Genomic DNA, 25,757 nt, shown 5'->3' with positions numbered 1-25,757 from the left:
CAGACAGGGCCGACAACCGATCCCGAAAGGCCTACCGATGGATCGGGACGGGTGTTCTTAGCCCAAACAGGCAGTCTGCTGTCCTTTGCCTGATATGTGATTGGGCCGACGGTGGCTGACCGGGAGTCCAGCCTGTGCTTCCTGGACACAACAAGGTGGCCCACCGACTTTTCCCCACGGCAGCCCCGAACAGAGGCCCCGTGACCATTGCTTCCAAAAAACATTGAGAAGAGCAAACCACGAAAACAAAACCCATGGTTGATGGGGATGTCCACGACTTCCGTTGGGCGAAATTAGTATGCAAAGTATTGCTGACCGCAGGAAAAACTCTACGCTCTGCTTGTGATATGATAGCTGAGAACTGAGGTCAGTGTTGGCGGCCCATCGGTACGAATACAGTCGTAATGGACGCCATGGCGCCAATGGTTGGCAGCTTGCAGGGGGCGGAAGCTCTGACACAGGGCAGCTCCGGCTAACGTCCCACAACGGCACAGCGATCTTAGACCACCAACCAAGCCACCAAACTGCCCTCCCAACAAAACAAAAAAAAAACGCTCAGAGGTCTGAGAACGTGCCAGGTCGCAGCCAGATTCGTCAAGGAAAGCACTAAAGATCGCTCGTGTAATTTGAAATCCCATGGATTGCGCAGTTAACCGGGCCCTTCGGGAGCCACTCCGGTCTCCACCCGGAAGTCATCTCGGTGACTCCTACCGCCATAGCATCCCACCATTGGCCCGGGCTGCGGTGTAAGTGCCATCACAAGAAGGAACCCGCAAATCCTCTCCGGTTCGCAGGTCTCGCCAGCAAAGGAAAGAGCCAGCGCTGGGTTCTTTCCGTACCAGTACCCGGCCATTTCACCAGGGACCCCGGCGTGCCCTGACATGGTAATTGAGTTTTTCCCACTTTTTATTTTATTCTGCCGCGCCCCTTCCCGGCCCAACGTAACTAGCTGAGGGAGGCGTGCACCGGCAAAGCGCCCTCGACGCCGCCAGCCCTTGAAACGTGTGACGAAACCTCCCAGAACAGGCCTCTGTCGCATCGCCCGCCTTCAGCATCTCGTCTTCGTTTCTCGGTTGGGCATGGGCAAACGGGCAGCAAAGTGGACGCTGCTCGCGTCTCGGGCAGCTAGCATGCAAAAGGTTTTAAACCGGCTCGCCCTCAACAACAAACGTCTGGGCAAGACTCTGCAACTGTCCCTCTTATTAACAAAGGCTCTGGTGGCCCAAACGACAGCCGCTTCTGCAACTGCGCCCAAGACCCGGACGGCTGGCCCTAGTCACCCTCGTAATTCTAATAATACTGCTAAACTCACGCCGCAGGGGGCACTTTTCCTGCACCTGGTCCAGCCCTGCCTCGAGCTCGCTCCGTGGATTTACAGTCTCGTTTTCCTCGCTCGGTTGCCCTTCCTTCCTCTCCCGACTCTCACACATGCAATGGCGTCGTACCCGCTCAACACCAGCACATCCAGCTCGGACATCTCAACACCTCGGTCGATCTCCCCCTCATCCTCGGTGGCGTCAGCCCGCTCCTCGCATTCGTCTATATCTAGCTCCAAGCGCATGTCCATCTCGTCTACCCGCAGGATCTCAGCTGCCAACCCAATGTCCTCCGTCGATATCACTGCCATTGAGGAAGCCATGAGAATGGCGAATCTCGACACCCTCCGCGGCTACAGCCAGAACCGCTACGGCGAGGTGCGCCAGTATGCCACTACTGAGTACATCAGCCAGAGCCAGGCCCTCGGCTACCAGATGCTCTCGGAGCCGATGTGGAATAGAGGTGAGTCAGCTTGTTGTGGTCCCTGCGTTTTTCGAGCTTCCCCTCTCTCTGTCCGTCCGATCTTTTTTGTCTTTTAAAGCGCCTCCCCGGTCTGTCACGGGGCCTTGAGCGGGTTGGGGACGTCACGACTGTACTTTGTTGGGACGCACTTGGAAACGTCATCCGGTCTCCCCCCATACATATTCCAGGCCATTGTTCCCTGCCGCCCTTACTCTTACCTGCCCATCGTCTCCTATCCTCCTGCCCATCACCCATCAACAAAGCACTGTCTGGCCACGACTACCTTCACAATGCCGTCATCCACCTCACGGGCTATACCCCGTCTGCGCGCGCTGGCCGCTAACTGTTCTCTTCCTCAAGGCCTCTCTTTTACCCCAGAACAACGTGTAGCCAAAAACCTGACCGGTCTGATCCCGCACGTCATGGAGGACAGCGACAAGCAATGCGAGCGCGCGCTCAAGATGATTCGGACCCGGCAAACCGGCATCGATAAATATCTCTACCTGTCAACCCTCAAGGCCGAGAACGTCGACCTCTTCTACCGCCTTCTTATCGACAACGCCAAGGAGCTCATGCCCCTGGTGTACACCCCCACCATTGGTGACGTCTGCCTGCAGTACTCGACCCTGTACACGCGGCCTGAGGCGCTCTACATCTCCATCAAGCAGCGCAAGTCCATCAGGACGATGCTGAAGAACTGGCGCTACCCGAATCCCGAGATTTGCGTCGTCACCGACGGTTCGCGCATTCTCGGCTTGGGTGACCTCGGCGTGAATGGCGTAGGAATTCCGGTAAGTGGCCTCGGCAATGCCCAGACTGCCTGTTTTCCCCCAATGGGGATTGCTGGCGGGTCCCAAGACGTCGGTCGGCTAATATGTGCATGCATTAGATTGGCAAGCTAGCCCTGTACACGGCCGCTGCCGGTATCCACCCCGAAAAGGCGCTTCCAATTGTCCTCGATTGCGGCACCGCCAACGAGTCGAACCTCAAGGACCCGCTTTACCTCGGCTTGCGGGCTAAGCGTCCCTCTGTCGCCGAGCAGCAGGAGTTCATGGACGAGTTCATGGAGGCTGCCGCCGAGGTCTACCCCGAGATGGTGGTGCAGTTCGAGGACTTTGAGAGCGAGAAGGCTTTCAATTACCTCGACCGCTACCGCAACAACTACAAGTGCTTCAATGATGACATCCAGGGTACTGGTGCCGTCGTTCTTGGCGGGTAAGCATTTACCCCTACCCCAAGCCCGCCCCCACTCACGTGCCACACATGCATGTCTAACACACCTCGCAGTTACATTGGAGCCGTAAACCTCTCTGGCGTCCCCCTCGAGGAGCAGCGTCTCGTGTTCATGGGCGCTGGTTCTGCCGGCGTCGGTGTTGCGAAGCAGCTGGTTGAGTACTACACCAAGCGCGGTTTGTCAGAACAGGCCGCCAAGGACAAGTTCTGGCTTGTCGACACCAAGGGCCTGGTGACCAGGGACCGTGGCGATAAGCTCGCCGAGCACAAGAAGTACTTCGCCCGGGCCGACAACAACGGCCATCAGTTCCGCACTCTTGAGGAGGTCATTGAGTATGTCAAGCCGACTGCCCTCGTCGGCCTGACTGCCACCCATGGCGTCTTCACCGAGTCTGTTGTCCGCGCCCTCAAGGCGTCCGTTGACGCTGGCGGTCTCGGCCGTCGACCCATCCTGTTCCCTCTCAGCAACCCTCTCACCAAGGCTGAGTGCACCTTCGAGCAGGCCGTGACGTGGACTGACGGTACTGTCATCTTCGCTTCCGGGTCGCCTTTCTCGGCGTTCACCGTCAAGACCAGTGAGCAGCCCGTGACCTACTACCCCAACCAGGGTAACAACGTCTACGTGTTCCCCGGTATCGGTCTCGGCGCAATCCTCTCCAAGTCTAGCCGCGTGACCGACAACATGATCTACACCTCGGCCGCCGCCCTCGCTGGCTCCCTCAATGCTGAGGAGGTCCAGAAGGGCCTCATCTACCCTCGGATCGACCGTGTCCGCGATGCTAGCTTGATCGTGGCTCGTGAGGTCATGAAGGCCTCGCGCCGCGACGGCGTCAGCCAGCTGCCCGAAGAGCAATGGCTCGAGTGGGAGGAGTGGGGAGACCCGGCCCTCGACAAGTACATCAAGGCTCGGATCTACGATCCTGAGCTCTAAGCACCTGGCACTTGCGCGCATTCGACGTTTCCTACGAAGAGTGCCGTTTTATTTCTTTCCCTAGCAGCTTGTACACTTTGCTTTTCCCGGGAGAAGCCAGCGACACATTCCTCTTGGGCCAATTTGGCCGCCACCTTTCTCTTTTTCTTGGTTAATGATTCCCCAACTTGTTGCTTTTTGGCCGACTAAGTCGGGACGGCACGGTCCATGATTCATGCTTGGGCTGGGCTAGGATGGGATCTTGCATTGGGACGGAGGGATACACTACACACGCAGCGATGGCGCTGTCCATTGCTGTGTGCGCGTCACGGGAGAGGGCATGTTTTGCGCATAGACAAAAGATGAGCGCTTTTATTGTTAGAAAGCAGCAGTTCAGTACGTGTCTTCGTAATACGGGGAGGGCATTCGCTTCGGTGGATGAGGCTGGGCAAGTTGGGGCCGAATTGAATATACACGGTGTTTCAGTTTATTCCGTTCCGCTACCGTATTTGATTGTATATGCCTATTGTCGTCCGTTCCATCCTGCGTCGCCGCTAGACATCCACGACTCATCTTGGGTTTCAAAATATACGATGGCTAACTCCAACCACGCCAACCTCCACCCATCGTCCCAGATGACAGATCAACTCTGTCGTGGGCACGGCAACTGGTCTTCTGCCCATCCATGCAACACTTCACAGTTCTCTAACCTCTCGCCGTTAGCACACTAAGCACAAGACCAAACCATGACTTTAAACCGCCCACCCAACCATTCATTGGTTTGTTCAACTTGAAAGTGATAGCTTCCTTAGTTTAACAATCAGATCTTCATCTGCGAACCACGCATATGAAGAATAGTTTGTGTTGAGTGACAAAGATGCAGATGCTCTATTGTTTAGTTATCAATATCGGATTTCGCTCAGATCGTCGACCTCGAAGGTAGTGATTAACTCGCCAGGGCCGGGCAGATAGATGCCCAGAGAGTGGACGAGGAGCATCAAGTCACCTGTGGCCGTACATATCCATAGAGAGAGAGGAGATGCTGCAGATTCATACAGTATCAAAATGGGGGGAGTGCTTAATGGCTGTTATTTGTAAAGCACCCGAATTAACTAGCTAACTACTTGGTTGTGTCTCAACCAACCCAACCCAAATATAAATAAACCTGTTTCTCACCCCACTGCCTAAAACCCAAAACCCATAGGCCTGGTACTAGTAATAATATCGCCGTGCCCAACCCAACCAACGCCTTGTATCCCCTTCCTAAGCCCCGAGTCCCCATTCCACGCCTCTAAAAGTTCAACCCCGCTACAGCACACATTTGCAAGTCACCCCGCCCAATTACTTCGCCTCAATCAGCTTCCGATCCGCCCTCTCCAACTTCCCCCTCGCCGCAGCATCCGCCATGACCAGCCCAAACCACTCCCTCAACGTCCTCACATACCCCACATACCCTTCCCAATCCTCCACCGGCGGGCCCTTAATCTGCGGTGCCGGCACCAAACTCCCCTCCCCATCCCCAACACCATCCCCATTTCCATCTCCATCAATCCCACGCCTTCCCCCCTCCCACACCGCCCACGCACTCTCCGCCCCCGTCCGCAACCCCCACCCCTTCTTGCTAATCGCCTTAACCTGAAAGCGCTGCAACAGCACCACATCCCCCGGGCGCACCACTGGCAGGGAGTCCTTGTGGGGCCGGTACAGGTGGACCTCGACGACGGCGTTGGGCGCCGCCGAGGGGTCGGTGACGTGGAAGGACATGAAGTACTCGCGGGGTCCGCCCTTGGCGCGCGCGGGTTGGGTCGGGGGGGAGGTGGTGACGACGGCGATGATGTTGGGGAATTTGTCCAGGTGCGTGCGGAGGGACTTGAGGGGGACGCATTCTGGGAGCTCGGTGCGCAGGCGTTTGGTGAGGTCGGCTTTGAGAGCGGTCGCGGTGGTGGTGGTGGTGGATGTGGTTGGGGCGGGGCCGTCGGTTTCGACCTTGGCCTTGGTCTCGGCCTCGACGGCGCGCTTGGAGGGTGAGGCTAGGGCTGCTCTGGCAAGGCTGACGCTGGGGTCTTCTTCCTTGGGTTTGTCTTTTTCCGGGGTGACATTGGTGCCATTGGTGCCGTTTGAGCGGAGACTGCTGGATCGCGCGCGGGTGAGCCGGGGGCTGGTTCGGACTGGCTCGGCGGCCTTCTTGTGACGCTTGGATGCCACGGCTTGACGGGCTAGTCGAACGCTGAGGTCGGGGGTGGGCGAGCGGCTTCGCATTTGATACTCGGCGGCCTCTGACTCGAAAGACTGCTGTTGCTCTTGGGTGAGTTGCTCCAAGATCATTGTCTCGTCTTCTAGCTCATCTATTGGTGTGGACGGAGGTTGCTGAGCTGTTTCAAGACTCTCCGGTGTCTCCTGAGATTCTTCGGTCTCCACGAGTTGCTTTCGTTCATCCTCAGCGGGAGGGTCATGAGCCCCATCCATTGGGGCCACTGAGGATAGTTCAGCTGGGGGGTCCGCGTGTAAGGTATCGCTAGTCTGAGCCTTAGTGGCGGTTTCTGCAACCGAGGCGTCAACATCTTCTGCGGCATTGATAACCTCGTTGTTAGTAGCAAAGCCTTTGCTCGTCTCAGGCTGGGATTCCACTGGCGGCGTAACCACATAATCGACAGGACTTGAAGCCGGAGGCTCTTGGGAGGATTCGGGCACCTTTGGAACCGCGAAGTCGACCTGAGTCTGAAAGCCAAACGTGGATGGAGTCACATCGTCCGCCATCTGCTGTAACGATCCTGCTGCGGCCAGCTCTCGGTCCGCCAAAACCGACGACGGAACTTGTTGCTCTTGTTGTGTAGAGGACTGGGCATCTGGGAGAAGCCCATCAGCAACAGCACTGGTGACGGCTTCTGGTGTGACCTCGGTAACCACGAGGCTGGGGACAGCCGCCGCCTCATCCAAGCTTTCCCGTAAGGGGCTAGAAGCTACTTCTTTCAGAGAAGCGGAGTCCACCTGCGACGAGCCCGCATCAACCATGTCGACGTCTTCCTCAAAAAGGGAGGCATTGCCTTTCTCGGAAACCGCAACCTCTTCGACCTGTTCGACCTCTTCGACCTCAAGAGCTGCCGTAACAACGTTTGCAGTGACCGCAACGTTGGATGGGGCATTGTCGTCCACGCTCATGTATTCACTTTCGCTCTCCCCGAACTCCTCGGGCATCTCGATCTGGCTGGAGAAAGATAGATCATGTGCGTCGGGTAGGACAGTATCGTCGTCCTGAGAGTCGGTTGCCCAGGTGGCGGCTTTATCCTCCTCAACCTGGCTGGAGATGGACAGATTGTCCGCGTCGGGTAGGCTAGCATCATCGTCTTTGGGCTTGGTTGCCCCGGTGGCGGCTTCATCCTCCTCAGGCATCTCAACCTGGCTGGAGAAGGACATATTATCTGCGTCGGATAGGCTAGCATCGTCGTCTTGGCGTTTGGTTGGCGAGGTGACGGCCTCAACGTCCTCTGGCATCTCAACCTGGCTGGAGAAAGACGCGTCATCTGCATCAGGCAGGCTAGTATCCTCGGTTTGAACTTGGGCTGTTCGGGCAGCGACCTCCTCCACTTCCTCCTCCTCCTCCTCCTCCCCCTCCTTCTCCTCGAGTTCCACGTCCGAGGATTCATCCTGAGCACTCGCCTCCTCTAGCTCCGGATCCATATCGCCATCCGCAGAGCCCTCAGTAGGCTGCTCGGGCTCATTCACGGAGTCCGCATCGGCGTGCTCGTCCTCTGCATCAGGGGATCGGGAGCGAAGTTGCGAGACAAAAAGACCTTCCGAAGAAGTTTCGCTTGGTGCCGGTGGTGGTTTCGGCAGCGAGACAAAGGGGAGGCCTGACGGGCCTTCTTCGCTGGACATTGGCTGGGGTTGCGGGACATATGACTCATCTCGGGCGCTGGACACTCCGAATGAGCCAGGAAATTGGGCGGTGAACTGCGAGGTTTCAGCGCGGGCAGCCAGCTCTGCCAACGGCGCCCTTGGGTGTTGGAGGATATTGACGTTTCGGGTGGCGAAATCGACAACATCGGTCTGCCCGAAGACAGCGTTGGGAACCTGTTCCTCCTCTGCGTCGCTTGTTTCCACGCTCTCCAACACGCTCGGCGTGTCCTCGCGTTTTGGACTAAACGATGCTTCCGAACTTGCCGGAGGCGCCGGAGCATGTGCCGTTTGAGGAGCAAGCGCGGGTTGTTTCGGTTCTGGGACAGGTTCGTCCTCGTCCTCAGAGTCCGAGAGCAGGCTAATAACGACGGGTTCCCCTGACGGCGCTGGCGCAGCAGGTCTCCTGGGCTGGTAACGGCTTACGTCGTCGTCGTCCTCTTCTTCGTAGTCTTCCTCGCCGCTCTCGTAATCTTCCTCTTCCTCTTCGTCCCACTCTTCGCCTTCGCCATCCTCGTCGTCGTACACCTCTTCGTTGCCATAACGCTCCTCTGTCTCGAGCTCAACCTCCTCATCTTCTTCCGAGAGGTCGTCTTCATCATCAGAGGGCTTATCATAGTTGCGTTGGTCGTAGTCACCCTCTTCGATTTGCTCACCATAGGCATATTCGTCGAAATCCGCGTCTTCGTCCTTGTCTTCCTCAACGCCGACCTCGTCATTACTATTCGTATCCTCATTTTCGACAAGGGGCTGATTATCGTGTGGTAATAATGCTGGCTGTAGCGGTTGCTCCTCATGTCTGTCGAGCACATTCTCATGCCCATAGCTGGTAAAGCCCTCGGGCACCCTATCAGGGGGGATGTCCGCCTGAAACGAGAGCTGTTCGGCTGTGACCCTTGACCCTTCCTCGAGAGCATCCGTACCGAAGTGGCCGCCTTCGATCGAATTGTAGTGCGGGGGCTGTGTCGACATCTCCCATTGACCCTCACCAAAAGTCTCAACCGCGGGGGGTTCCGGGGACATGTTTTCTCCTTGTACAACCATTTGCTCCTCGTCCGCTGCATTGGTGTAAGTGTCCATTTCGGAATGTGTTTGGAGGACAGGTGTGTTATCTAGGAATGCCATCGGATACGGATCTTGCTGATGAAAGCCCGTTTCGGGGGCAGGTTCGGGCTTTGGTGGAGACGGAGAGTGCGTTGTTTGTGGTATATGAGAAAAGCCGAATCTGACTTGATCAGCCAGGCTTAGGCTTGATTCCACTTGAGCGGGCGCACCAGCGCCGAAAGAAGAGAAGCTGGAGGCAAAGGACCTCGAGCCGAACAGAGCATCCGGGACTGTTTCGGCGTTGCTTGCTGCAGGCAAATTTGGGAGAGGAACCGTTGTAGAGGGTTGCCCTTGGGGCCCTCCCCTGTCGACCGGTGGCCAAGGTGAGTGTCGGTCCGGTTCCGTCGTAGGCGCTGATTCTATAGTCGAGGCGGATTCGTCCGACGGTACAGCGATGTTTTGTTGCGGTACTACAGGGACCGGTTCCTCTTGAGGGATATGGGCGACGGGGGTGACCTCGCGGATTGGAGTGTGCTGCTTTTGGGTAGGAGCTGCTGAGGGTTTCCGGGAGAGAGGAGTCGGAGTTTCTGGCGGGGCCGGGGTTTTCTCCCATCTCGGAAGAGTAGCATCACTTGTTTCCGTCTCGACCTCGACGGTTTGACAACCCTCGTCCGCCATTTGCGGTTTGGGCAACGACCCAGGGGTCGCGTCTCCCAAGTGATCCTCGTCCATGGCGTCCGAGACCGACGTATCACGCTCGGGGCTGGGTGACTGACTGCTGTAGCGCCATGCGCTGCTGTCGCGACCAAACCTCGTCCTTTTTCGACCTCTACCCTTGACTCCACCATCTTCCTCGAATATGTCGAAACCGCCCTCGAAAAGGGCGCCGTATGAAAGCCGGGCTCGCTTGACAAAGGCTGGCGAGGGGTATTCGTTCGCTGTGAATTCCGATATTTTGCGAACGGTGGCTGGGTTTTCGGACAAGGTCGGTTCTGGCTCGGGTGTGGCTATCCTACGCGCTTCAGCCATCAGGTCGTCCGTTTGTTCGGCCGTGGGACTGTCGATGCTAATGTGCTTTGTCTCGCCCGACTCGCCGAATTTGACCTAGAAAGGCGTTAGGAAAACTGAAGAAAAACGCTCTAACCAGAATACAAACTTGGAGCGTAAGCTTCTGATTGAATTGCAGCTGCCATTCGACTCTGGCACCCGGGATGCGCCCAGGTGAGGCATCCTTGGACCATTCCGCGCCATCCAAGCTGAAGAGCAGTTCGTCGCCGGCCCCGAGCCCACTTTCAGAAGCAGCCTTGGCACTTGGGCCCTGAAGCTCTATCCGTATTTGTCCTTTCGCACGGCGAAGGCGCACGTCGGGCTCCGCGATTAGGAAGGCGAGCTTCTTGGTGACGGAATTGTAGGGCCAGGTAATGGTAACCTCGCCGCGGACGGCGCGTGAAGCTTGATTGGGCAAATCAGGATTTAACTGCGCGATTGGAGTCCCAGATAGCGAAACCAAATTGGCAGCGCCATCGCCGTCGGTTGTCGCCATGTTGTAAGAAATTCGAGAGAGGGCAGCAGCTACGGCATCAATTCGGTGTCGCCAAAGCTCTTTGTAGAATCGACATTTGCCGGTCGCAGTGGGTTGATTAGGCGTGGCGACGCAAGGGAGAAGAGTGGGAGTCAATTCGGGGGTGAAGTCACAAAGGGAACGGTTGGATGTCGACAACTGCTTATGTGCGTTGTTGAGTCTGGTGGTGTGTTCGGAGCTTCGCTCGCAGAAAGCGCGGCAAGCTCCAATGATCCAATGATGGCAGAGACGCGATGAAAGGGAGCTCCAACATGCCGCCCACCCTGGTCAAACTCAGGCTTAAAACAGAAGGCGGTGGGCTGACCCGGCTGGGCCAAGAAGTCACAAGCAGGTAATTTACGAAACGGTATATTACCCCTGCTCTTTACCCCTCAACACCAACCATTGGGCTTCATGATACATCACATGAAAACCGCCTTACCAGGTGTTGTAAATGACCCGTTTCTTGGGTCTTTCCGTCAATCGCTTAAAATCTTACATAAAACCCTCGTTCCTCCACGCTGTCATGGGCTCCCAACAACCCGATCGCTTCGATGTCAGGAAGGTTGCCATCATCGGCGCCGGCCCTTGTGGGCTTGCAGCGGCCAAATACTTGCTCGCTCAAAAGACCTTTCATAAAATCGACATTTTTGAACAGCAGGCCGAAGTCGGCGGGGTATGGAATTACAGCCCTAAGCCTTCGGAAACGGTGCATGTCCCTCAAACGAGCCCCTATTGTCCTCCGGACCCGCCCCTGCCGCGCGAAGGAGAGGAGGCGCCCGTCTTCCCCTCGCCCATGTACGAAGTCCTGCACACCAACATTCCTCGGGATTTGATGGAATACTCGGATCTTCCGATGAAAGAGGACACGCTCATTTTCCCTTCTCGGCAAGATATCCAGGAGTATGTAGTCGAATACGCCAATGAAATCCGGCACCTCATACAGTTCTCGACACAAGTGAAGGACGTTCGCTTGAGGGTGGTGGACGGAAAGGACCAGTGGGATGTGGACACGGCGTGCCTCCTCACGGGCAAGGCGACGAGCGCAACATACGATGCCGTCGTCGTAGTATCCGGCCATTACACTGCTGTTTACATCCCCGACACCAAGGGAGCGCGGGAATTCCACAAGGCACACCCTGGCCTTATCTCTCACTCCAAACACTACAGGACTGCAGAACAGTTTACCGGCAAAAAGGTGGTCGTTGTTGGGAATGCCGCATCAGGGCTCGATATCGCAGCGCAGATCAATCATGTCTGTAAAAAGCCGCTGCTGCTCTCGGTGCGATCGCCCACATCGCAAGCCAATCTGGATTATTGCGGTGCCGAAGAGGTTCCTGTTATCGAAGAGTTCTTGCCTGAAGGACGAGGAGTCCGATTCCAGGACGGGAGAATCGAAAAAGATATCGACGCCATCATCTACGCCACCGGGTACCTCTTTTCCTTCCCGTTCCTCCGCTCTCTCGAACCACCCGTGGTAACACAGGGGAATCGAGTGCACAACACGTACCAGCACTTATTCCATATTGATCACCCAACACTGGTATTCACCAGACTGCCGATCAAGGTAATCCCGTTTGCGCTCTCCGAAAGCCAGGCGGCGGTGTTCTCGAGAACATGGGCGAATCTCTTGCCGCTGCCGTCGGTGAAGGAGATGAGGCAATGGGAAGTTGAGGAGGCGGAGAGACGGGGCCCCAAATATCACGTTTGGCCGGAGGGGGCTGATGGTGAATATATCAATCAGACTCATGACCGGATTAAACGGTCAGGGACGCCCGGGAAAGAATCGCCGCATTGGAGTCCGGAGTTGCTCTGGCAAAGGCAGATTTATGCCAAGGCCAAGTTGCAGTTTGAAGTGCAAGGGAGGAAAGCCAGATCTCTCGAAGAGCTGGGTTTTGGATATTCACCAGACCAAGACGGGAGCTGAATCTGATTCCATTTCCCTTTTTTGCAAAATAAACAAGAATTACCTTACACAGTAATTGCACAGCAGCTGGTTGGCCGGGATGGGGCGAGGTCAAACTGCCAGCTGTGTCGTGCAGTCAAGTCGCACGAGGCCGGAGCCGCATGCACGTCTCAGCTCGGCTGACCGTTGCGCGGTGATCGGCACTACATCCGGCGCATCGGTCTTACCACCGACTCGACACGGGGCCCGGCCGGTAATATGTTACACGGGAGGTCCGTGATTCCGATTCCGGAATCCGGGTCGGCCATACATACTTGTATGGTATGTACGAATAGCCTTGTGTGGCACAGAGATAACAAAGCCAAGCCCTGGAATATTGGCACACTGGCTCCTGCCGAGGGATAAGTTCCGGATCGAGACTTCCAAGTGGGGTTAGCGGATTCATTAATTCTGGAATCAGTGGCATCCCTCCCGCCCACCATGCTGGTAGCGATAAACGGTTTCTTGGATGCACCGGGCCCGGCGATTTATAAGCATGTCTCCGTCTCGGGCTCAGGGTTCCCGCTCCGACGGCAGTCGGGATGAGCGGCCCCCAATCTCATCCCATGTTTTGGTGTTGCTCTTCTTATCGGCATGAGACGAAACACAGGGCGCAGCACCTTAGTTTCTCGAAAATTGGCTTGTTTCTTCAAGTGCATCACAGGATAACAAGGCCCAATTCCAATTGCAACATCGGCACTAGTACAGTATTTGGACGGGACTCACAATATGGACGCCCTCTGCTCCTCCCATCGCCGTGTCCGTCTCGGCCGCCGTGAGAAGCCGGTGCCATTGGACCTCAGCCACCACTACTCCGTCGTCACCAAGCGACGGATGCCCTCCAAGATTAAGGAGGCGTACAAGTTCTTTCAGATCCCGGGCATCTTGAACGTTGCTGGCGGTTCGTATTATTCCAACTTCAATGCTTATCTGGCCCCCAATGGCAGCCAAGGCTCATTCAGTTTCCCCTACTAGGCCTCCCCCATCCCGACTTTTTCCCCTTCGATACTCTAGAAGCCCAAGCAGCAAAGCCAGAAAGATGGACGCCATCGCCAAACCATCCTGGTGAGACTGCAGTGTCTTCAACACCATCGCCAGATTCCGCAGCAGCCACCCATATCGTAGTACCCAAGGCAGTGGACGAGAGCGATCCGGTGAAGAAGATTGACCTTACCACGGTCCTACAATACGGTCTCGCCGCCGGCTACCCGCCGCTATTGTCATGGGTGCGCCAATTCACCCGCGAGAATCTGCAACAAGACACTCCCTATAAGGGCGGGCCCGAGGTGATCCTGACCTGCGGCTCGACCGACGGCTTCTCCAAGACGCTGGACCTGTTTGTTGACCAGTGGACCGAGGGTGTCAATGATATCACCGAGCGCCCCGGCCTTCTTTGCGAGCCATTTGTGTACACCAACATCCTCGGCCAGGCCCAGCCCCGTGGCGTGCAAGTCGTAACCGTAAAGGCGAATGACTCCGGCATGGTAGTAAAGGGCCCTGGCGGGCTGGAAAATGTCCTGGCGAACTGGGACCCTTCCAAGGGGAAGAGACCGCACCTCATGTACACTGTCACGTAAGCAACAGCTATAGAACCCGACGCCATCTTATTATCTACTAACCCTTTTCAGCCTCGGCCACAACCCCACAGGCATCGTCCTATCCGTCGAGCGCAAGAAGGAAATCTACGACGTCTGTAGCAGATATGACGTGGTCATAGTCGAAGACGAGCCGTACTGGTACCTCCAATTCCCCTCCGCCGCCATCGAAGAAGCCAAATCCCGCGGCCTGCCGCCGCCGCCCGCCTCTTCGCACCAAAAACCCCGCCGCTCCTCAGGCTACCCCTTCCTCGACTCGCTCACGCCCTCCTTCCTATCCCTCGACACCGACGGCCGCGTGGTACGCCTGGACACCTTCTCCAAAACCGTCGCGCCGGGCTGCCGCCTGGGCTGGATCACCGCACAACCCGCACTCATCGAGCGGTTCGAGCGCATCGCCGAATCCACAACGCAGCAGCCATCCGGCTTCGTGCAGGGCCTGATCTCTGAACTCGTCCTCGGCAGCAGCGGCAGCGGCAGCGCGTCCAGCGCCACCAACCAGCGCGCCCGCACCGCCTTCTCCCTCCTCCGCTCCCCGCGCGACCGCGCCGCCTTCACCGGCTGGGACACCTCCGGCTGGGTGCGCTGGCTCGAAGGCCTGCGCGGCTCCTACGAGCGCCGCGTCGCGCGCATGTGCCGCACCCTCGACGCCGGCGCCACCCTCATCACCACCACTCCCACGATCCTCTCCTCTCCCCACTCCGACCCCGACCCCGACTCGGAATGGGCACCCCTCGCCGTCTCCAAAACCACACTCTACTCCTTCCGCTGGCCGCGCGGCGGCATGTTCATCTGGCTGCGCGTGCACCTCGAGGCCCACCCGCTGTGGCAGGCGCGCGGCCCCAGCCCGCAGGTGCCCCTGCTGGACGGCCCCGCGCTCGCCGCCGCGCTGATGATCTGGCTGACGATGAAGCCCTTCCGCGTGCTGGTTGCCACGGGGTCCATGTTCAGCGCGAATGAGGAGGTGCGTGTGGAGGAGGGGTGGCGGTACCATCGGATTTGTTTCGCGGCCGAGGAGGAGGGGAATGTGGATTTGGCGGCGGAGCGGTTTGTGGAGGGGGTGAGGCGGTTTTGGGAGGTGACGGATGTGAGGGTGGTGGGGAGGTTGTTGGGGGAGTTGGGGCCGAGTGGGGAGGTGCAGGCGCTGGGGGAGGGGGTTAGTAGTTTGGGGTGGTATATGGGTTGTTGAGGTGTGATTTCTTGGTTGCGAGGTGGGGGGTGGGAGGTTGTAGCGTTGCGAGATTATAGCATATGTACGGATATATACGTGATGACGAACCATCTATTTGAAATCTTTTTTATTCTTTGTTGGTGCCCTAGATTGACTACGACTTGTACTTCTCCGGGATGATGGGCGGCCCTAGCTCTCGCCTGATATCGTCGAAATCCTGGATCCCGTTCTTCCACTTGCCCTTCTTCACCCGCTTCTTGCCGAACATGGAGTAGTCCCCGAGAAACTCGTCCAGCATCCCATCAAAGTCTTGCCGCGTATTCCCCTGCACCGTTGACATGGTCGATACCGCCGATACGGAGGCTGTGTCCTCCACGTCGGCGTTGTACTGCTCCTCGATCTTCTCGAACCGCGCATCGAGGATGCCCAGCTGCTCCGTCCTTACCAATGAAGACGATGTCATCGAGTAGGCGGACGGGTTTGTCATGGCCCCCTTTCTTGTCTTCTTCCGCCCACCGTTGGTCGTCGTCGTCCATATTGAGGATTGCAGCTCGGATGGTGTGGCCGCTGCCCGGGGCTTCTTCTCGGCCTTCTGGTCGCTCTTGAACTTGTTGAATTCGGCCATCCAGTCGTCTGACCCACCCTCGCCGGCTTGCGCTTTGCTTGTGTCGGCAAGCTGTGGTACGCCATCCTCCTTGACCTGCTCCCCCGCCTTCACCGTGCGGTCCGACACCCACCCCTCGTCGTCATCCTCGAAATCGTCGTACGCCTCTTCAAACTCGTACTTGCTCAGCTCCCGCCCATCCTCAGCCAGCTCCTGGAAGATATCCTCGCCAGACTCCTCATCCACGTACGCCTCGTCCTCAAGCGCCTCCAGCACCTCCCGCAACCGCGGGTCCATGTCCGGCTGGAACCCCGCAATCGCATCCGGCACGTTCTGCTGCGCCTGGTACGTCAGCCGCTGCAGGTTCTTGCTCGGCAGCAGCTCCTCGTCCAACAAGTCCTCGCTCTGGTTCTTCAGATCCAACTGGCGCAGGGCGTCGTCGAGCGACTGCTGCGGTTTGGCCTTTCCCTTGCCCTTGTTGCCACCGACGGGGTCGGCCTCGACAAAAACGGCCTCGCCCGTGCCCTGGCCCAGGTCGCGCAGATGCTGCATGTAGTCGTACTCGGTGTCGTCGAAGTAGACGCCGTAGTTGGCGGCCTCGCCCTCGTTGTCGCGGATGCTCATCGCGTCGGACCCGAGGTCGGATGCCAGGTCGCTCAGCCCCTGGCCCCGCGCCGACTTGTTGGCCCGCTGCGTCGGGTTGAGCACCATGGCCGGCGCCGACTCGTCGTGGATGAGGGGGTCATTTTGCGGGCGATGCACGAGCGTGAAGTGCGTCGCTGTCTTTTTGTTGCTGTGGCGGAGAGAGGGGTCAGATGAGTCGGTTCATCAAATGGCAAGGGAAGGGGATTGCGGGGAGTGCGTACATCCACTTTCCTTTCGGCATTTTGGTTACAGTTCAAACAACAAAATGGTGTTGATGATATGGGTAGATATAATTGTTTAGCACAAGTAAATTGTGGTTCGGAGTGATAAGTCGAGGGAAGGTTGTGTGTGTGTGTGTGTGTATGGAAGTTCTGTCTGTGGATTTGCAATGACACATGACGAAGGTCCAAGCAGAATTGACGGAGGCCCTGACAGTGCAAATCAGACAGACGCACATGAAAATTTTGGTGGGGTAAAAGTGCTTATCTTATCGATAGGGCCGCCGTCACAAGCCGAAAATACATGACGGTACGAAGTAATGACACTCGACTCTTACAAGATGTACATACAATTCGACAATGGTGGGGATATGGGAACCTACGTCTCAATCGTCTTAGAGATGCCAATAAATCGTTCAAACCATTCTATGAAGCCTCCAACATGTGACATATTCGGTCATATTGTGGCGAAATAAATAGGTAGATATACCCTACCGGGCTATGACTCCCCTGCACCGCCCAGCCAAATAACATTGGCAAATTTGCCCCTCTATCGGTATTTATCAGCAATCCCCGACATCAAACACCCCGCCCTGAAGACGGTGACTTTCATTTTCAACTGCACAACCAAGTCAGCACCGTAAATAGTGCTGTTTTTACCGAATAACACCTGTAGCAAGCCCATAGCCGGACGGCTGATTGCCCCTTATGGTGCTCGCAAAGTCCAAGAAGTCGGTCGGCCTCGGCAACCAACTGATGAAAGATCGGTTTGGCGGGGGTAAAGGCGGCGACAGAAAACGAGTTGGCGCAGTCACACGTATCGACCATGCGACAGGCCAGGAATACATCACAAACGACAGAGCCGAGGCCGGCTGGGTCAAGATGCGCTCCGTCACCGAGCAGGGCGCTTTGGACGAGTTCTTGGCTACCGCCGAGCTTGCCGGGACCGACTTTACCGCCGAGAAGACGAACAATGTCAAGATCATTCACACCGACCAGCGCAACCCCTACCTTCTCTCTGCAGCTGAGGAGAGGGTGGTCCTCGGGAAGCAGAAGGAACACAAGGCCCGTCTTACCGTGCCGAGGAGGCCGCAATGGGATGCGTCGACAACCCCCGAGGAGCTCGGTCGTTTAGAGCGCGAGAGCTTTTTGCAGTGGCGGAAGGGTCTGGCGGAGCTCCAGGAGACACAAGATCTTTTGATGACGCCGTTTGAGCGCAATCTTGAGGTCTGGCGGCAGCTGTGGAGAGTCATCGAGCGGTCCGATCTGGTGATTCAAATCGTCGATGCCAGGAACCCTCTTATGTTCCGGTCCGAAGATCTCGAGGCGTACGTCAAGGACGTTGATCCGAAGAAGGAGAACTTGTTGCTCATCAACAAGGCCGACATGATGACCTACGCCCAGAGGAAAGCGTGGGCCAACTACTTGAAGGGCGCCGGGATTGCCTATCGGTTCTTTTCGGCCCAACTGGCTAAGGAACTGCTTGAAGCCCAGGGGGCGGAGAGTGATGAAGAGGATGAGGAAGAAGAGGAAGCCGGCCCAAGCGGGAACGGCGCACCTTTAGGGCAAAACGAATCCAAGGAGGAGAGCGAGGGCGAGCCTGGTGCAGAGGGCGCTGAACAAGAGGAAGATGACGAAGCGGACACCCGGATTTTGACCGTCGACGAGCTGGAGGGCATGCTCCTTAGCTACGCGCCGGAAGACGCAGGTGAGTAATTATCCGATTTCTGATGTGCTTTCAGCGTTAACTCGTACCAGGACCGGATAAGAAACTCCAAGTCGGACTTGTCGGCTACCCCAACGTCGGAAAATCGTCAACGATTAATGCTCTTCTCGGAGCCCACAAGGTGTCGGTCTCGGCGACTCCGGGCAAGACAAAGCACTTCCAGACCATCCACTACAGCGACAAGATCATTCTGTGCGATTGCCCGGGCCTCGTGTTCCCCAACTTTGCCAACACCAAGGCCGAACTTGTCGTCAATGGTGTCCTTCCCATCGACCAGCTGCGCGAGTACAGCGGGCCCGGTACGCTTGTCGCCACCAGGATTCCGCGGGCGTTCATCGAGGCTATCTACGGTATTCAAATACGCACACGACCTTTGGAAGAAGGTGGCACAGGAATCCCGACTGGCGACGAGCTGCTCAGCGCGTACGCTCGTCACAGGGGCTTCATGACGCAAGGTCTCGGCCAACCGGACAGGTCGCGTGCCGCGAGGTACATCCTCAAGGACTACGTCAACGGCAAGCTTCTCTATGTCACCCCGCCCCCGGATATCGAGGATGCCCAAGATTTCAACCGCGAGTTGTACGACGTCGCGCACCTCCCGGCCAAGCGTCAAGCGGCTGCTGCCGCGGCGTTGGAAGAGATGTCCATTGAAGGTGATGACACCGCGTCCACGCTGTCCGACATGCTCCCACTCCCGCGCGGAGCCAAGTCAGAGAGGCTGGACAAGGCTTTTTTCAAGCCCGGCCAAGGCAGCGCCGGCCACGTGTCGAGGCCTTTCAACTACAAGTACTCGGAGCAAGGCAAAGCGGAAATGGAGGGCAAGCAGTTGAGCGGGCGGAAATTGAAGGCCATGATTGCATTAGAGAAGGGGGTCGATCCCAAGGATGTGCAGCTCGCGTCGGGGAAGAAGCACTTCAAGGGTGGAGGCAAGCCGAGGGGGAAGAATAGGGGGAATACCAATAAGGCGGGCGATGAGGACTGATGGGTGGTATGTTGGGTCGGGATAAGCCGGCGATAGAGATTTTGATTTTTTTCTCTTTTTTTATTCTGGCCGGCGGTGTTTAAAAGTAGAGGATTGAATTGATGTTTATGGCTTCTCCTGCGTATTAATGGAGTGGTGGTGATAAAAGCGGCGAGTTCGTACGATAACCCTAACCCTTCCCCAGCTGCCCGCGCAGCTTTGACCCAGAAAATTTCCCTGGTGAACCTCGAACCGTCTTGTGGTTTTGGCTGAAGCTCCGCGTATCGGTCACTCCAGTCCTACTGCGCATTTCACAATGGCGAGCCTCCGCGGGTTGTCGAGGCCGGCTCGTAGCCTTCCCCTTTCCCAATTATCACGCCAGACTTGCACGGCCGGGTCGATACGATGTGCCTCGTCCGAAGCGGGCTTAACGGACCTCGAAGACTCGACGCTCACGGCGCCGCAGTTGAGCCACGAAGAGAAGAAGGAGTTTAGGCCATGGAAGCGTGCTGCCGACAGGAAGGTTGCGCTGCCTAGCGGGAGGTAAGCCATGCCCCTCCCTCACCCCCAACCCAACCCCTCTCGAACACCACTAAAACCAGACGCCCTCTCTTAGATACCAATACCACCCCCCAAAGTACAACCGCGGCCCCCTCCACCCGGTCCAGTCACCGCCCTCCTCAGACCCAATCGCGCGAGACTTCGTCCCGGGCCCCTTCAACCTGCCGCGGCTCAAGCAGACGTACCAGTCGACGATCGCCTCGGACATCATGACGCTGGCCTACACGCACGTGCCGCCGGGCACGCCCAAGAAGGAGACACCGGAGCGGCTGCGCGGGTGGGACGGGTCGTCGCCGTACCACAAGAACCGCGCGCTGCGCGGGCCCCGCGGCAACCCCGTGCTGCCGCTCCTCGAGCGCGACGTCACCTTCAACAACATCCCCGAGATCAAGGAGGTCACCATCGCCACCTACGTGCCCGACGCCATCAAGGAGCCCGACCATTTGTTGGTGGCCCGCAGTGTGCTGCTCTCGCTGACGGGGACGACGCCCGAGATTACGAAGACGAAGAGCAATGTGGTGCAGTGGGGGATTAAGATTGGGGACCGGGCGGGTGTCAAGTCGACGGTTTATGGGAATGCGGCGTATGAGTTTTTGGATCGGTGTGTGCATTTGGTGTTTCCAAGGATCAAGGATTGGAGGGGGATTCGGGGTGAGTTTTGCTGTTGCCTGGGGTTGGAAGTGGTGGTGGTTTGCTAACGGATGGGATAACAGCGACGACGGGTGATAGCTCGGGTAACTTGTCGTTCGGTATGTCACCGGACGAGGTCAAGCTGTTCCCGGAGGTAGAGGCCAACTACTGGGTGAGTGGAAAACGGGTTTGCTGGTTGGGAGTGCCATGAGCTAACAGCTTGGTAGATGTATCCGGCCAAGATGCTTCCCGGCTGCCGGGTGTTCATCAAGACGACAGCGACCTCGGACAGGCAAGCCCGGCTACTGCTGCAATCGTTTGGTGTGCCATTCTATGGCGAGGTCCGGAACTAGAGCGGCGTGGGTTTGCTTGTACAATACCACTTGTGTATACTTGTAACATCACAGGAAGAACGCATCGTTGCAACGAATAGACGGCCGTTCCTTCTTTCATGTTCCTCTACCTGTATCCCTTTTTTCTAAATCGCCATGAGACTCGTCCAGATCATGCCTTCAAAGCCAGAACCCATCCCGAACGCCGACCATGCAGAAAATGCCACCGTATCTATCCCCGCTCTTCGCGATGACGCTGATATCTTGATCTCGATATCATAGAACGCTTTCACGCCGTTGCCGCACCGTTCACCTTCTCCCTCAACCACTCAATCACCCCATCCACCGCGTCCATATCCCCCGCATCCACCTTATCCCCCTTCCCATGCGCACTCAACTCCGCTGTGGCAGCATCCATCGCCGGCTGGCAATTCCGCACGGCCGAGCTCAGCGCATAGATAGCCTTACGGCGAACAGCCACATCCTCACCCTCCTTCGTAGCCAGCCCCACCAAGGTAGGCAGCCCACCCTCCGCAAGCAGGCGCTCCTGGGTGCGGGCGTTATTCTGAACAGCGGTGCCGACGCACCACGCGGCCATGCGGCGCATCTCGGCCTCGTCGTGCGCCAGCAGGCCCAGCAGCGGCGCCCACAGCTTCAGCGGCTCCAGGTTGTTGGCGTTGTCCAGCGACTCGATCAGCTGCTCGAAGTTGTCGAACGCGATCAGCTGGTTGTCGAGCGTGGCGCTCTTGTCCGTCAGCACCTCCATCGCCGCCTTCATCAGCTCGGCCTCGGACGGCCCGCCGAAGAGCGCGGATAGGATCTCGGGGTTGAGCTTGCTGTCGGCTGCGGCTGCGCTGGTGCCGTTGGTCTGGCTGGGGGCGTCGGCGGGGGTTGTCGGGGTGTTGTTGCTGTCGCTTGAGTGGGTTGTTACGGCTGTTGTGCCGTTGGTGCCGTTGGTGCCGTTAGCGGTTGGGGCCGACGATGGAACTGAGTTCTCGATGCTCCATTTGAGCAAGCTGTTGAGGTTTCTTTCCATTTTTGGAGGGGTTGAGGCTTGGAGTTGGAGCAGTGGCGGTTGGTAAAGCCGTGGATGATATCGATGTATTTTCCTAGACGCGTGCGTAGAGGAATATGGCAAGTGAATTAATATTTTCCAATATTCATCAGTGGTTTTGTTTTAGAAAGTTGAGCCTGGACTGGAATTTGCTTGCTTAGTCTTCCCGACACGGCTAACACTTCATGATTCTGCCCTGTCCGCGAACCTTCAGGAAATTTCCATCCGAAACAGGCTAGTCCGCCTGTCACGTGAATCTTGAATATCTTTCCCTCACCGCGTTATCTAGCGGGAGGAAGGGAGAAAGAGAGGGGGGGAAGGGCTGGCGACATTCTATATCTACTCTTGCTACCGAACTAAACAATATCAAGAGGTCTAAGGTGTTTGCAAGGGCTTGATGTTGCTATCAGACTCAAGGGACGTTGCTGGTCTTGACGCCTTCACGGTCTGTGCTTTACCCCTCCAAAGCCAAGGAAAAAAAGATTGCCCCACTTGCCCCTCGTCGCCGCTCTTGTCTAAAAAATCCCATGGCCAGAGCTTCTGATAATCCCAAAGTCGTGGGGTAATTTGTCGGTTTTCATCATTGGGATCATGGGGGATTGTGACCGCTAATTCTCCGAACTATGTGCATACATACCTACAGACATAGAAAACTAACTAGAGCGGGTGCTCATCATTTCCGGGGCAATGTCGGACCTTTAATAGATCGGAAATGGCGAGATTTCGGATCGACCAAACTGCTTTTGGGGGTGGAGAACGGCCCCTGATATCACTGCCTAGGCCCGTACGTCAGCCCCTTTTCTGCCGTCGCTGAGGACGCTGCTTCGGACGAGATTTGCCCGTGGAGCCGCATTGTCTCCGGTGTTGTTGTGCACGGCATCCGGCTTCAGGCTGGTATAAGATCCAAGGCTATCGTCTGAAATGTTGTTTCGAGTTCAACGCCTGCCAAGCAGCATACGTACACCTCGCCAGGCTACCGAGATAGATACCCGCGTCAAAGATTCCTGTCGAGAATAGTAAACGGTGCCTGCTTGGCAACTAGATGGTGATGCGTCTCTCTTTGTCACAACCTCGATTGTTCTGCCATCGTGATGGTCGTTGAAACCGCTGAAAGTCCCGGGCAACGTCAGCTCTGTCATGTCTGACTTTTAGAACGCGCACCGTGCCAGGACCTCGCAGTCCCCCCCTGCTGTGTGGCAACGCCTTGCCAAGAAGTCTGATGTTCAGCGTTACTGCACCGTAACTGTCGTGCCACGTACTGTCCGGCGGTTGATGAACTGGGCAGAGATGCGATGCGGTGATGCCTTGGCGAATAATTTAGACAGCAAGGGCTTGCCGTTTCCCGCTGCCTGCGCGGTCTCCCGTGCTCAGGCGGGTATGTTTTGACGTGGAATTCTTTGTTGAATCCCAGCCACAGCGAGTTACGAAAGCTTGTGGCCAACCCGCAAACCAACCAACCTCGCTTTCATCAGGCCGTCAGCGTAAAAGAGTAAAAGCGGCAGGCGAATCTTTAATCTCTGCCAATCAGGCAGCTCCATCCGCCCCCTAGCAAACCCCACCAGCTCCCACACCGCCCACCAGCGTTCTTGCTGCCCCACAAACCGTCCAGCTTTCAGAGGGACATGGGGCGCAGGGACCCAAGGCTTTCCTTCCTCCACCCGCGCACATATCCCCCTCTCTCAACCCACGCCAACCCAAGCACTGACCTTAAATTCAACTCCCCTTTCCAACCTCGCGCCGCGACTCTAGCCATCTCTTCTTCTTACCTCTGCTGCGTGCCTCGCAACAGATACCATCACGACTTCCGCAGCTGATCCGGAGATCGTACGAGCTGAATAATTAATTTTCCCCTTTTCCGCTTTTTGCACCTTTCCAGCCGTCAAAATGGAGGGTACGTCGACAGCTCCCGATCTCCGAAACCCGACCTCTTTTTGGTCGGGCCCCATCGGTGTCGCGCGCATTGCATCATGTTGAGCAGCTACTGACTGGGATTCCGTGCTGTAGAAGAAGTTGCTGCCCTCGTCATCGACAATGGGTAAGCCGACCCCCCTTTAGCTCACCGACTCGGCGATCCTGGGCGGAGCGTCGTCAACGACGGCCCACTCGTCTCGCCCAGCGAGCTCCATCGCCCAGTCGACGATAGCTTTACACACAAGACGTATTTGGATGGACGGAGCTGACATGCGAGTAGCTCCGGTATGTGCAAGGCCGGTTTCGCCGGTGATGATGCGCCCCGCGCTGTTTTCCGTAAGTCTCCCAGCTCCGGCCCCGGCCCGGTCGGCGATAAGCCGAGCTCCGGACACTCGTTGGCACAAACAGACAAGCTAACAGTGCTGTTCAGCGTCGATTGTCGGTCGTCCCCGTCACCATGGGTAGGCTTTCAGTTCCGGTATCTCTGCGATATTGGGGTCGCTGGCTAACGCGCCGCTAGTATTATGATCGGTATGGGGCAGAAGGACTCGTACGTCGGTGATGAGGCGCAATCCAAGCGTGGTATCCTGACGCTGCGCTACCCCATCGAGCACGGTGTCGTCACCAACTGGGACGACATGGAGAAGATTTGGCATCACACCTTCTACAACGAGCTCCGTGTTGCCCCCGAGGAGCACCCCGTCCTCCTGACCGAGGCTCCCATCAACCCCAAGAGCAACCGCGAGAAGATGACGCAGATCGTCTTCGAGACCTTCAACGCCCCTGCCTTCTACGTCTCCATCCAGGCCGTCCTGTCCCTGTACGCCTCCGGTCGTACCACCGGTATCGTGCTCGACTCCGGTGACGGTGTCACTCACGTCGTCCCCATCTACGAGGGTTTCTCGCTCCCGCACGCCATTGCCCGTGTCGACATGGCCGGCCGTGACCTGACGGACTACCTCATGAAGATCCTGGCTGAGCGCGGCTACACCTTCTCGACCACGGCCGAGCGTGAAATCGTCCGTGACATCAAGGAGAAGCTCTGCTACGTCGCCCTCGACTTCGAGCAGGAGATCCAGACCGCTGCCCAGAGCTCCAGCCTGGAGAAATCGTACGAGCTCCCCGACGGTCAGGTCATCACCATCGGCAACGAGCGCTTCCGCGCTCCCGAGGCCCTGTTCCAGCCCTCCGTCCTCGGCCTCGAGAGCGGCGGTATCCACGTCACCACCTTCAACTCGATCATGAAGTGCGACGTCGATGTCAGGAAGGACCTGTACGGCAACATTGTCATGGTGAGTTGAATGCTGTAAAGCCCATGAAACGAAACCACAGCTAACGAACGCTTAGTCTGGTGGTACCACCATGTACCCTGGTCTCTCGGACCGTATGCAGAAGGAGATCACTGCTCTTGCTCCCTCGTCCATGAAGGTCAAGATCATTGCTCCCCCCGAGCGCAAGTACTCCGTCTGGATCGGTGGTTCCATTCTCGCCTCCCTCTCGACCTTCCAGCAGATGTGGATCTCGAAGCAGGAGTACGACGAGAGCGGCCCCTCGATCGTGCACCGCAAGTGCTTCTAAGGTAAGATTTCATGCCGCCAACCGGCCGGGGACGTTTGCTTACCGTTTGTGCAGCGCAGAACTTGGGCAGCTTCCCGGATTGTCGCGAGACAAGGCCGGCCGCGCCACGGAAGACCTCGGCGCCGCGCGCGTGTGTCCTGGGCGAGTCTCATATCATACAAAAGTTTTGACCCTGGTCAGGTATTGGTGGGCATCTAGCATTCTCCGTTTGGCACATGTGAACGCACGGGGGCCTTTGTTTCCTGGGCGAGCTGGCGCGTGCAGGGGGCGGCGCGGGCAAGTAGGCCAAGCTTGATGATACATTCTGTTACTGTGCCTGGTGATTACGTCTCGTTCGTAGTTGGTCGTCTTAAGAATCTTGCGTTTATTCGTCATTGTAGTTGTCGAGTGGGAGTGTTGTTGGTT

General features: G+C 57.1%; 9 protein-coding genes across 9 annotated transcripts; 6 read left to right on the top strand and 3 right to left on the bottom strand.

The window, feature by feature from the left end:
* Positions 1-1,734: 1,734 nt before the first annotated feature.
* On the top strand, positions 1,735-4,402 carry F5144DRAFT_564127 (uncharacterized protein). Its single transcript, XM_066788413.1, has 3 exons — positions 1,735-2,570; positions 2,669-2,994; positions 3,067-4,402. The coding sequence occupies exons 1-3, from the start codon at positions 2,070-2,072 to the stop codon at positions 3,941-3,943; spliced, it is 1,704 nt and encodes a 567-aa protein (XP_066647155.1). The 5' UTR covers positions 1,735-2,069; the 3' UTR covers positions 3,944-4,402.
* Positions 4,403-4,990: 588 nt separating this feature from the next.
* Positions 4,991-10,403, bottom strand: F5144DRAFT_528178 (uncharacterized protein; the record flags this gene model as incomplete). The annotated part of the gene is made up of 3 exons (XM_066786877.1): positions 4,991-8,989; positions 9,047-9,934; positions 10,005-10,403. 3 exons carry the CDS (start codon positions 10,401-10,403, stop codon positions 5,264-5,266), a joined length of 5,013 nt encoding a protein of 1,670 aa, XP_066647154.1. The 3' UTR covers positions 4,991-5,263.
* A 409-nt stretch (positions 10,404-10,812) lies between these two features.
* Positions 10,813-12,585, top strand: F5144DRAFT_564122 (uncharacterized protein). The gene has a single exon (XM_066788412.1). It carries the CDS (start codon positions 10,876-10,878, stop codon positions 12,346-12,348), a length of 1,473 nt encoding a protein of 490 aa, XP_066647153.1. The 5' UTR covers positions 10,813-10,875; the 3' UTR covers positions 12,349-12,585.
* A 510-nt stretch (positions 12,586-13,095) lies between these two features.
* On the top strand, positions 13,096-15,150 carry F5144DRAFT_485156 (pyridoxal phosphate-dependent transferase; the record flags this gene model as incomplete). The annotated part of the gene is made up of 3 exons (XM_066785488.1): positions 13,096-13,267; positions 13,342-13,939; positions 13,995-15,150. 3 exons carry the CDS (start codon positions 13,096-13,098, stop codon positions 15,148-15,150), a joined length of 1,926 nt encoding a protein of 641 aa, XP_066647152.1.
* A 104-nt stretch (positions 15,151-15,254) lies between these two features.
* On the bottom strand, positions 15,255-16,952 carry F5144DRAFT_564118 (Low temperature viability protein). The gene is made up of 2 exons (XM_066788411.1): positions 16,603-16,952; positions 15,255-16,529 (listed from the first exon to the last, which is right to left on the bottom strand). The coding sequence occupies exons 1-2, from the start codon at positions 16,620-16,622 to the stop codon at positions 15,287-15,289; spliced, it is 1,263 nt and encodes a 420-aa protein (XP_066647151.1). The 5' UTR covers positions 16,623-16,952; the 3' UTR covers positions 15,255-15,286.
* On the top strand, positions 16,953-19,460 carry F5144DRAFT_627596 (uncharacterized protein). The gene is made up of 2 exons (XM_066792299.1): positions 16,953-18,307; positions 18,358-19,460. Exons 1-2 carry the CDS (start codon positions 17,308-17,310, stop codon positions 19,305-19,307), a joined length of 1,950 nt encoding a protein of 649 aa, XP_066647150.1. The 5' UTR covers positions 16,953-17,307; the 3' UTR covers positions 19,308-19,460.
* Positions 19,461-19,545: 85 nt separating this feature from the next.
* Positions 19,546-20,906, top strand: F5144DRAFT_564114 (mitochondrial 54S ribosomal protein uL5m). Its single transcript, XM_066788410.1, has 4 exons — positions 19,546-19,829; positions 19,903-20,498; positions 20,561-20,649; positions 20,705-20,906. The coding sequence occupies exons 1-4, from the start codon at positions 19,603-19,605 to the stop codon at positions 20,828-20,830; spliced, it is 1,038 nt and encodes a 345-aa protein (XP_066647149.1). The 5' UTR covers positions 19,546-19,602; the 3' UTR covers positions 20,831-20,906.
* On the bottom strand, positions 20,907-22,253 carry F5144DRAFT_564112 (Hsp70 nucleotide exchange factor FES1). The gene has a single exon (XM_066788409.1). It carries the CDS (start codon positions 21,843-21,845, stop codon positions 21,099-21,101), a length of 747 nt encoding a protein of 248 aa, XP_066647148.1. The 5' UTR covers positions 21,846-22,253; the 3' UTR covers positions 20,907-21,098.
* Positions 22,254-24,061: 1,808 nt separating this feature from the next.
* On the top strand, positions 24,062-25,352 carry F5144DRAFT_590826 (actin; the record flags this gene model as incomplete). The annotated part of the gene is made up of 3 exons (XM_066790192.1): positions 24,062-24,114; positions 24,295-25,066; positions 25,122-25,352. The coding sequence occupies 3 exons, from the start codon at positions 24,062-24,064 to the stop codon at positions 25,350-25,352; spliced, it is 1,056 nt and encodes a 351-aa protein (XP_066647147.1).
* Between the last annotated feature and the right edge of the window lie 405 nt (positions 25,353-25,757).

This window comes from Chaetomium tenue (genome assembly GCF_020726465.1).
Source record: "Chaetomium tenue strain MPI-SDFR-AT-0079 chromosome Unknown F5144scaffold_2, whole genome shotgun sequence".
NCBI lineage: Eukaryota > Fungi > Ascomycota > Sordariomycetes > Sordariales > Chaetomiaceae > Chaetomium > Chaetomium tenue.
This window is presented reverse-complemented; position numbering and strand designations above follow the sequence as displayed.

What these genes read in the sequence shown, in the direction of transcription:
- F5144DRAFT_564127 (XM_066788413.1), top strand. Translation starts at nt 2,070, where the DNA reads ATGCCGTCATCCACCTCACGGGCTATACCCCGTCTGCGCGCGCTGGCC. An exon ending in TGAATGGCGTAGGAATTCCG is followed by an intron (nt 2,571 to 2,668) that starts GTAAGTGGCCTC and finishes TGCATGCATTAG; the next exon opens with ATTGGCAAGCTAGCCCTGTA. An exon ending in GGTGCCGTCGTTCTTGGCGG is followed by an intron (nt 2,995 to 3,066) that starts GTAAGCATTTAC and finishes CACACCTCGCAG; the next exon opens with TTACATTGGAGCCGTAAACC.
- F5144DRAFT_564114 (XM_066788410.1), top strand. Translation starts at nt 19,603, where the DNA reads ATGGCGAGCCTCCGCGGGTTGTCGAGGCCGGCTCGTAGCCTTCCCCTT. An exon ending in GTTGCGCTGCCTAGCGGGAG is followed by an intron (nt 19,830 to 19,902) that starts GTAAGCCATGCC and finishes GCCCTCTCTTAG; the next exon opens with ATACCAATACCACCCCCCAA. An exon ending in GGATTGGAGGGGGATTCGGG is followed by an intron (nt 20,499 to 20,560) that starts GTGAGTTTTGCT and finishes ATGGGATAACAG; the next exon opens with CGACGACGGGTGATAGCTCG.
- F5144DRAFT_564118 (XM_066788411.1), bottom strand. Translation starts at nt 16,622, where the DNA reads ATGCCGAAAGGAAAGTGGAT. An exon ending in ATGCCGAAAGGAAAGTGGAT is followed by an intron (nt 16,530 to 16,602) that starts GTACGCACTCCC and finishes TCTCCGCCACAG; the next exon opens with CAACAAAAAGACAGCGACGC.
- F5144DRAFT_564122 (XM_066788412.1), top strand. Translation starts at nt 10,876, where the DNA reads ATGACCCGTTTCTTGGGTCTTTCCGTCAATCGCTTAAAATCTTACATA.
- F5144DRAFT_564112 (XM_066788409.1), bottom strand. Translation starts at nt 21,845, where the DNA reads ATGGAAAGAAACCTCAACAGCTTGCTCAAATGGAGCATCGAGAACTCA.
- F5144DRAFT_627596 (XM_066792299.1), top strand. Translation starts at nt 17,308, where the DNA reads ATGGTGCTCGCAAAGTCCAAGAAGTCGGTCGGCCTCGGCAACCAACTG. An exon ending in CTACGCGCCGGAAGACGCAG is followed by an intron (nt 18,308 to 18,357) that starts GTGAGTAATTAT and finishes AACTCGTACCAG; the next exon opens with GACCGGATAAGAAACTCCAA.